Source organism: Myotis lucifugus, unplaced genomic scaffold (genome assembly GCF_000147115.1).
Source record: "Myotis lucifugus unplaced genomic scaffold, Myoluc2.0 scaffold_1034, whole genome shotgun sequence".
In the NCBI taxonomy this organism is placed as follows: domain Eukaryota; kingdom Metazoa; phylum Chordata; class Mammalia; order Chiroptera; family Vespertilionidae; genus Myotis; species Myotis lucifugus.
The window spans coordinates 56,057-64,992 of NW_005872082.1; the positions used below are offsets into that span (position 1 = coordinate 56,057).

Below are 8,936 nucleotides of genomic sequence, written 5' to 3' on the forward strand. Positions count from 1 at the left end.
ACACACACTCACACACACCCTCCAGCACATTCGCCGCTCTCTACTGGGCAGCCTCTGTGTCCTCAGCCTCTATGAAACGCAGTTCTGAATGCCAAGGAGAGGACTCTGTCATCAGAGGAAAGAGCCCCCTTAGGTCAACCTGAGGACTCGGAACCAAAAGAGAGTGGGGACCCGCCCCCAGAGCCCCTGGGGGAGACAGGTCCTGGCGTGGAGGCCCCGCAGGCGGACATTCTAGGGCAGCCCACTTTCCAGGCTGAGCTCCAGTTTCCCGGTTTTCTTCAGCTCCAAGTAGCTCTTCTGTAATGCCCACCCCCAGCATATGCCTAAATGCTCATGGGTTATACTCGATGACAGCACCCACTCTTTGAAAAGTGATGGCCACCTCTGATTTAGCACCCCCACCCCGGGCACGGCGCTCAGTGCTGTGCAGACACTAACCCGCTCTGGCCACACGGCTCTATGAGGCGTGGCCGCTGTCCCCACTTCCGAGAAGAAGGGACTCAGCCCAGCCACCTGTAAGTTGTGCGACCAGCACCTGAATCTGGGTCTGTTTGCTCCGAGATCTGGTGCTCTTGCTCACACTCCCCTACCTCCTAAAGTCGCCCACCGACCACCTGGGTCCTCGGACCAGGCCTTCGCCTCACTCCACCTAACCAGCGGCGAGGCTAGGGTGGTAAGTTCTGTTACCAGGAGGAAACAGGAGGAAAACCGGGGAAACCAGGGCTTAACCGCACCAGAGAAACAGGGCTTGCAACGCCAGCGAGAGAGGAGGCACGGAGGTGCGTGCTGAGCAGAGAAAAGACAGAGGGAGGCAGAGAACAAGATGCCCACGGTCAGCATGTCCAGCGCTGCCTCCAGACAGGGCTTCTAACAAGTCCCTGAAAGGAGGTCTCTTCCTACCTAAATGCCTGAGTGTAGCCCGTACTGCCTACCCTTCTGATGTCCCGAGGGAGGTTTATATCGATCGTGTATTTATATTTATGTCTGTTCAATCCTTCAGTCAGACAACACCTGACATCTAACACGCTCCTCTGCTTCTCCTTGGCTCATTCCCTGTCATTTGATGGAACTGAAGAAGAACCCCACGTTTCCTCATCCTGGAATTTAGAGTCCCTTTGAAGTGGCCTGAACCTGGTCTTTTGTCTCAGAAACCAACTCCTCGTCTTAAGTCTGAAATCTCTAAAGCAAGAGAGGAAGCCACTCTGGTCTCTTCTGGCCACAAGGACAAGGGAAGACCCACAGCACATGCGGGCCGCGCCCCCCTCCCCTGCCCAGGACCCTGGTCACCTGGATGTCCAAGTTGAGCTGTTCCCAGAGGTCATCGTGCAGGGCAGAGACCTCCGACTCGAGGCTCTCGTACTCCGTGGTGCTGTTGGTCAGGGCCTGCACGGGGAGCGGTTACTGAGAAAGCAGCTCGCCTAGCATCCCTCATCCTGCGACTGGGCCTGGGGCCAGGGCCCGAGCCGGCAGATCTGGGGAGGGCCGGGAGGAGAGCGCACAGGCCTGCGACATGCGAATGACAGCCAAGCACCGGCCTTACAAGAGGTGCCACAGCCCGCCCTGCTGCAAACCGAAGTAAGAGAAAATAGCATCCTCTCCAGACATGTGGCCAGGCTGGAGGGGGGAGCATCGCGCCCTCACCCTCCTGCTTCCCAGATCGGGCCATGGAAAGGGGAGGGTAAAGGGGAAAGAGACGGAGGGAAGGGCTGTGCCTCTGGAGGTTTGCTCTCCTCTCTTGGCCATGCTCTCCGGGGGCTTTTGCTGCTGCCCTGAGAGCTATTACCCAGGCCGTCAGCTGGGAGGGTCTGCCCTGGGCCCACCAGGATGACCAGGCAGCAGCATTGCTGCCAGGGTCCGGGTTCTCCAGGGGAGAAGACAGAGCAGCCGGGGAAATAAGTGGCCTCGACTGCACACTGTCCTGGGGCAGGTATAGTTGGTGGAAAGTTCGCCAGTTCCTTGGAGACTGTGGGGTGAGCAGCCTGGGTTACCGGCTGTCTCTTTGCACGGCAGAGCTCCGGTCTTTGTTTGTGTCCCTCCCCAGGAGCACCCTGCTCTGGCCCTCTGGGGAGACCTGGGATTCGGGGAGCCCCGCTGGGGAGGGGAGGGGACGGGAGGGGAGGGGAGGGGAGGCTCTCCTGGCAGGTGCAGACCTGCTCTGGTTTCCGTGGTTACCTACCGTGGTTGCCTGAGACAGCTCCACCCGGATGTTGATGAGCTGGTTCTGCAGGGACTCTTTCTTATGCAGCAACTTCTCTGGGTAGGCGGGCTGGCTCCCGAACATCTCCAGCTCCTGGTGGGTCCCCATCAAGGCACTTTCCAGGCTCTCCTGAGGAAAGGCGGGTGGGGGGGGGGCTGTGAGTGGCCCTGAGCTCCCCTCTTCGGGGCTGTTAGCAACCCAACCCAGGCCGGAGCCCTAGAGGCCCAACCAGGCCGATTAGTGGAGGTTGTCCTCACCCTGCCTGAGGCTGCCCAGGAGAGTAAGGGCAGGACAGAAATTCAAGGAGGGCAAAGCTCTCAGGTTAGTCAAGATGGAGATGGCAGCCCACACCTTCCCCGCCAGCTCTCCCCCACCACCTGCCCCCACTCAAGGCCACCCCTTGGTTCTCACCTTCTCAGCTCGGAGCTGCTGCACCAGCCGGTCCTGCTCCCTCACCACCTTGTTCTGCTCACACAATTTGCCCAGCAACTTCTGGGGTCCCGAGGGAGTGGGGGGCAGGAAGGGAGAGAGAAGGGGGTGAAGGACACGATTTGATGGGGACCTGAGACTTGGGTTGGCAGGGCCCGGCCTCTGGATACCGCCTCCTTTCCCCTGCAGAGAAGCCTAGCCTTTCACCTTGACTTGGGAAGCTCCTGGGAACAGGAAGGTGGTCTTTACCTTGGGAGACTCCCCGGGAACCCACTGGGAGGGGAGGTGTGTTTATTCTCTGAGGAAGTGAGTCAGCTTGAGAGAAGAGAGGGCTGAACGCCAAACATTAGGCTCCTACATTCCCATCCTCCCAGGTCTTCCAACTCATGAGGGCTGGGGAGAGAACGTGGCCTGGCCCTCCAGGCCTCCTGGGTGATATGGACTCAAGGGGTAGGTAGGGTGTTTGGACAACAGTCTCTGAAACCCAGTAAACAATGTAAACTGGCTCCATGGTCCACACCACCTATTCTCCCCTCCCCTTGCCAGGGTCTCAGGGTGGCTGACGCTGGGGTCCCTCGGAGGTCTGGTCCTCGCCTGAATGGAACCTCTCCCAGGCCTGCTGGGCAGATCTGCTCCCCAGAAAAGCCAGTGGAGATGGAGAGAAAGCAGGTGAGGCCACACTTTCTTCCAGAAAGACTTGTGCTTTCCTACATGCACAGCTCTATTCATGCCATTCCTCATATACCCCTGCAGCTCCTTCCCCTTGAACCAGATCATGCCTCTGGGCCTGTTAGCTCAAGGCCAGCTCACATGCCACCTGTTTTGACCCTGACCTACCAGCCCACATGGTTTCACTCCTGCAGAACCTGTTATCGGGCTGTTCGTATATGAAGCATCTGCTGCCACCTACTGGCATCTGGTGTCTGCCGCTACCCTGAGGCTCCCGGAGGGCTGGGGCACAGCCATGTTCTTTCCAGTTACCTAGGGACTACAACTGACCTCCTAGCAAAGTCTGAGTTCCTGCAGGAAGCAGATCCCACTGCTGGAGACATGGGGCCTGGGGCTCAGGGGGGAACACACAGCCAGAGTGGGAGGCAGGGGGAGGGGGGAGAATGGGAAAAGAAGGGGGGAGGGAGAAGGGACAGGAAGAATGTTGTCTTTGCAGTGAGAGAGAACATGAATCGCATGTGTGAAGAGCCGCGAGGAGAGAGATGGATGGAGGAGCTGGAGGACGAGAAGAGCAGCAGGAGGGGTGGAGTGGACAGAGGGAGCAGGAGCGCTGCTCTTACGTCTGTATCCTGCTCGTTTAACTTGTAGGTGTGGGCGCTGTCCCGGAACACCTCTGGGTACGGAGGGACCTGCGGGAACATGAGGCCGGTTACTGCAGCAGGGCACAGAGGGCATGCGGAGGTGGGAGAGCGACAGCCCTTGCTCCATTTTTGCCAGAGACCATCGGACACCACCTCTGGTAGCTTCCACCTGGGCCCCTGAGCTGAGCTAACTCTCTGTGCTCTGGCTGGGAAGCCTGGGGCGGCCTGGTCTAGGCTCCATCCCAATGGTCCTAGGCCCGTTCTAGAAGTAGAGGCACTGCTCAGCTCTTGCTGTCTCCTCTTCCCAAAGCTACTGCTGAGAGGGACTCCAAGAGTGTGTAGCTCCCAGAGGGCTGTGGGTAACAACCAGGAGAACAATAGTTATCCTTCAGCTGTGTTTGAGGATCAGACATGGGAGAACAGAATGAGCATTGGAAATACTTGAGACTGTTGACCTAGTGCAGTGGTCGGCAAACTCATTAGTCAACAGAGCCAAATATCAACAGTACAACGATTGAAATTTCTTTTGAGAGCCAAATTTTTTAAACTTAAACTATATAGGTAGGTACATTGTTATTAACTTAATTAGGGTACTCCTAAGGCTTAGGAAGAGCCACACTCAAGGGGCCAAAGAGCCGCATGTGGCTTGAGAGCCGCAGTTTGCCAAACACGGACCTAGCGGATTGAACACGTCACAGGGCTGGTGCCTGAACCAGGACTGACACACACACAGAAGTGTCTCTGGGTCCAGTACGTGCTCCCTGCCCTCCATGACGCATCCAGTAACCACCGCACCCTTTTCACACCGTTGGCCTGGGATGGTTCCCTGTCACACACCCATGCCCCCATCCCCAGTAATGTCTGCGGAGAAGATACCAAATATAAAATAGAAGCCCTGGACATTAACAAAGCAGATCTGTGATCCCTGGCAGGCATGAGATGTCGGTGCTATTTTGATGGTTTGGGAAATGGGCCTTGGGTTTATCCATGAACATGAAGAATGAAGGAAACACACTAGCATTAAAGGAGGGAGACCGGGCTGAGCCTGGGAGATGAGGCCTGGCAGATGAGTGGGCTGGGCGGAGCAAGCCCCATCCCAGGTGGGTTGACTGGACCATGCACAAGCAGCTGACATAGTGTTGACAGGGCTCATGCTGCCAGCAGAGGTCTTACTTGCATGAAGAGTTGGGCCCTGGGGGAGGAGCTCTCCACCATGCGGTTCACCATACTGATGAGAGTCTCACTCTCACTCATCTGCAGCAGAGGAAGGAACGGACGATTCAAACTCAGACTCACAGAGAGATGCTTCCCCCACACCCTCCTGCGCTCGCCTGCCGGGACACAGAACAGGGCAGGTCCTCTTGGGGGCTCCAGCACCCTCTAGCTGGCCTCTATTTGGCCTCACCCATCACTCTTCCTCTGTGAACTCCATCTCAGGACCAGCCCTGAAGCTGCCCCGAGGAAAGGCCACAGAAGGGAGCTGGGAGGTCCCTGCGCCCTTGCTCACAGCTCTGAGATGTCCCAGCCCAATGACGCTTCCCAGGGTTCCTGAGGACGATGGGTCTCGCCCACATTGGTCAAGTCGGTCATCTCCTTGCCCCAGCTCTCACGTCGCACACTGCTTTGGTCAAGGACCACACAGGCAGCGGCAAAGGCCAGTCTCCCACAATTTGAACAATGAAACAACTGCAGAGGAACAGCTGCCTCTGGGTGGGCTTCCCAAACACCTAGGCACAGGTCTCTCGCCCCAACCCCTGCCCACCTCTTGGCTCTAGAGTAGAAAGGATTGCTAAACATGGTTTCCAGAGCTGGGCTGGTAGCATCCATGCCGATCTTGGATGACGCTAGGGAGCAAATAAGGAGGCCAAAACAAGCAAGCCATGTTAAAGGGACACCAGATATTGGAACACTGCTCTCCCAACACGTTATCTTATGTTTCAAGCATCATTGGGAACATGGGGGGCGGGGGGAAGACTATTTAGCAAATGAAAAAAAAAAAAGAAAGGTGAGGGAGGGATGGAGGGAAAGAGAGGGGACGAGCCAAACATAACAACCAGAAATGCCATCATTTCCCCCACTGGTTCCAGGGTGATGGCATCAAAAAGTGAACATAGTAGGGAGCGTCCTTGGCTATGTCCCTTTAACTCAATTCATCTGCAGGAGTAGGCAGCAGAGAGGAGGAGCACAGGAAAAGCTTTTTAGGGAGAAGTGAGTAAGGGAAGGGATAGGGCCACCTTAGGGCAGATCTTCTGGGTTCTCAGTTCAGGAGGCCCCCCATTTCTGCCCCTGTCTTGCCAATCTTTATTGGACCCACATGTATTTTCCTCGTACCATTTGGGTGGTGGTCCAAATTCGGCCTTGCTTCCGTGTGCCGTGGATGGGTGAGGGGCACCCACCCACCCCCATTTGCAGGTCCCACAGCATTTTAAAAGGCTTTCGGAGAATCTGATTTTCCTGCCTCATTAGCCTAATTGGAAATTTTTTTCTATGGCATAAAATGTCACTTAAAAGACTTTCAAAAGAGTGATTATAACATAAGGTTGAGTCTTTGTGAAACAGGTAAGTCAACAGGACATCAACCACATTGTAAGGATCTGAACTAGAGTTGATCTAGTTCCTTGTCTTCTTGGAGCCTGTGTGTGTGTGTGTGTGTGTGTGTGTGTGTGTGTGAGAGAGAGAGAGAGATTGTATTTACTGTGCATGGGGTGTGCACATGGGTGAATGTTGACATCTGCTACCTGTGTGTCATGCCTGTGTCCTGTGTGTGATGTGTGGATGGCGTATGGATGTGTGTATGGAAGACAAGGAAGATCTACCAATACATCGGCTGTGAGAGGGCAGGGAGGCCAGGCCCTTCCTGGATGCGCACTGGTCTCATTCCCGTCCCCCCGTCCCCCCACCAGCCAGCGGACCTGGAGAAGAAAGGAGAGAAGCAGGACTGGCCCCACCCAGGCCTGTACCCACCCTGGTGTGACTCGAGCTCTTTCAGCCCAGGTGGGGCCTGTCTCTAGGAAGACTCCTGGGTACCATCCTTTGTCTCTCTGAGACAGCACCTAGCCCAGTGCCTTATACATAATAAGGGCGCTCATTAATATTTGAAATTGAGTTTTAGAAGAAAAAGAACAATAAAATAACCAGAGCAGCAATGACCACTTACTGCCAATGCCTGCTAACGTGCTCTCAAATGCATTCTTACTCGATTCCCCCGATACCTCTGGAGGCAGGGAGGGCAGGTTCTATGATCACTGTTTTATAATTGAGAAAACAAAGGCCCAGAGAGACTAGAGACATTTTCAAGGTAAAAAAACAACAAAGCAAAATCCTTGTAAATGGCAGAGCTGGAACTAAAGTGCCCTGTCTGACTCTGTGTTCGGGAGGCTTATCATGTCCAACTGCCTCTTAAGAATATCTAGGATGTCTGTTTATTGACGGGGACAACTCCGAAAGGTGATTTCTGAAGCCCCGCCCCTCTGGGAGGACAGAGGCCCCAGTAGAGGCACGGCTGTCTGCACTGAATAACCAGACAGCCAGGCACTGTGGACGGGCTGCAGGGAGGAGAGCCTGCCCAGGGCACAGCAGACCCAGCTCTGGGGCTGGGGGTCAGGGCTTCCAGGCCAGCTCAGGCTTGGCCTCCCGGTTATCCACGGACTGGACACCCCCAGGGACTGGGCAACACAGTGCTGCTTTCTGGAACTAACTGCAAGGTCCTTGCGGGCCGGGAGCCCTCCCTGCTGATTGACACGCAGGTGTCAGCGCTTCCCGTGCCCAAGGCCTTCTGCGAGGATGAGTCACGAAGACATGAGGCCCATGAGGTGCTTGTCACATGCTGTGACTAGAACCACCCACAGTCATGGCTATCGCCTCTGATGCCATGCTTCTGCTTCTTTCGACAGCTCCGAGAGCACAAAACCATCCCGATGAGGTGTGACCCCAGCTTCTTCATTTACTAGATGTTTCCGCAGCTATAAACTAGGTCAAAGCTCAGACTCCTATTCCACGCTCTGCCATGCACCAGCTGTGTGCCCTCAGCCCACTTTCTAGCCTCTCTGAGCTTTAGTTTTACCAGTTATAAAAGGGGATCATCATAGCACCCATCTTGCTATCCTGGGGGGATGAGGGTTTCTACCAAGATTAAATGAGTTAGGCTCTGTGAAGTGCTTAGAACAGCACGGAGCACAGAGGAAGCACCCAATTCTGGTCGCTGCGGCCACTGTTGTTGCTATGACTACCATTATGATGTTCCCCACCGCCCCAGGCTGCCTCCCGTGATTTGTAGCACAGATCTGAGCATGAGAGGATGTGCTCAGAGAAATGCCCAGCGTGCTGACCCCTGGCTGTGAGTGTCACCGCCCCCTGAGCCTACAAGGCCAGGTGGCCAATGGGCAGAGAGCCCAGGAGCCCGGCCCAGGCAGCCCATGGCTTCCATCCCGTGGGAACAATCTCTGCCTCTTCAGGACGCTCATCTGTGAAACTGGGTTGAAACGACTCCCTCTGTCCACCATAGTGAATTCGCAGGAAAACATACGCTGTGCCTGTATGTGAACTAACAAATATACTGAATCGATAGGGTTTTTGAACCATCCTAGGACAAGTCTGTCATCCTGTTTACAAACTGCAGAGTCTAACAGGGTCATTTCCCAGGTTCCCGCTGAACTAAACCCTAGCATGTTAGGCCCAAGCATCTCATCCGTGCTACTCTCTCCAGCAAAGATGCAAATTCCCGCCTGCCCCTGGGGGCAGGCCCATCTGGCTGAACAAACAGGAGGTGGCATTCATTATTCATGGGGCCATTTATATTCTCCTTTCCCCGGGAAACTCCCAGCTGCCCTAAAAAGCTCGAAAGGGAAGGGGTGTGAAGGCACAAACCAAAATATAGGCCACTTTGTTGTGTCCTGGTTGTGCCAACAAAGGCTGTCAGATGGATGGAAGATGAGGAGGCGGGAGGAGGCGGGGAGGAGCGGAGGAGCAGGGGTGGCAAGGGGGGCACCAGCTCTGCCTAC

General features: G+C 55.4%; 1 protein-coding gene across 1 annotated transcript in view; it reads right to left on the reverse strand.

The window, feature by feature from the left end:
• PLEKHA6 (pleckstrin homology domain containing A6) overlaps positions 1-8,936 on the reverse strand; it is a 54,559-nt gene that overhangs the window by 14,119 nt on the left and 31,504 nt on the right. Inside the window, 4 exon segments of the mRNA XM_023747888.1 lie at positions 1,288-1,383; positions 2,177-2,326; positions 2,609-2,689; positions 3,916-3,984. Coding sequence (XP_023603656.1) covers positions 1,288-1,383; positions 2,177-2,326; positions 2,609-2,689; positions 3,916-3,984 — 396 coding nt within the window.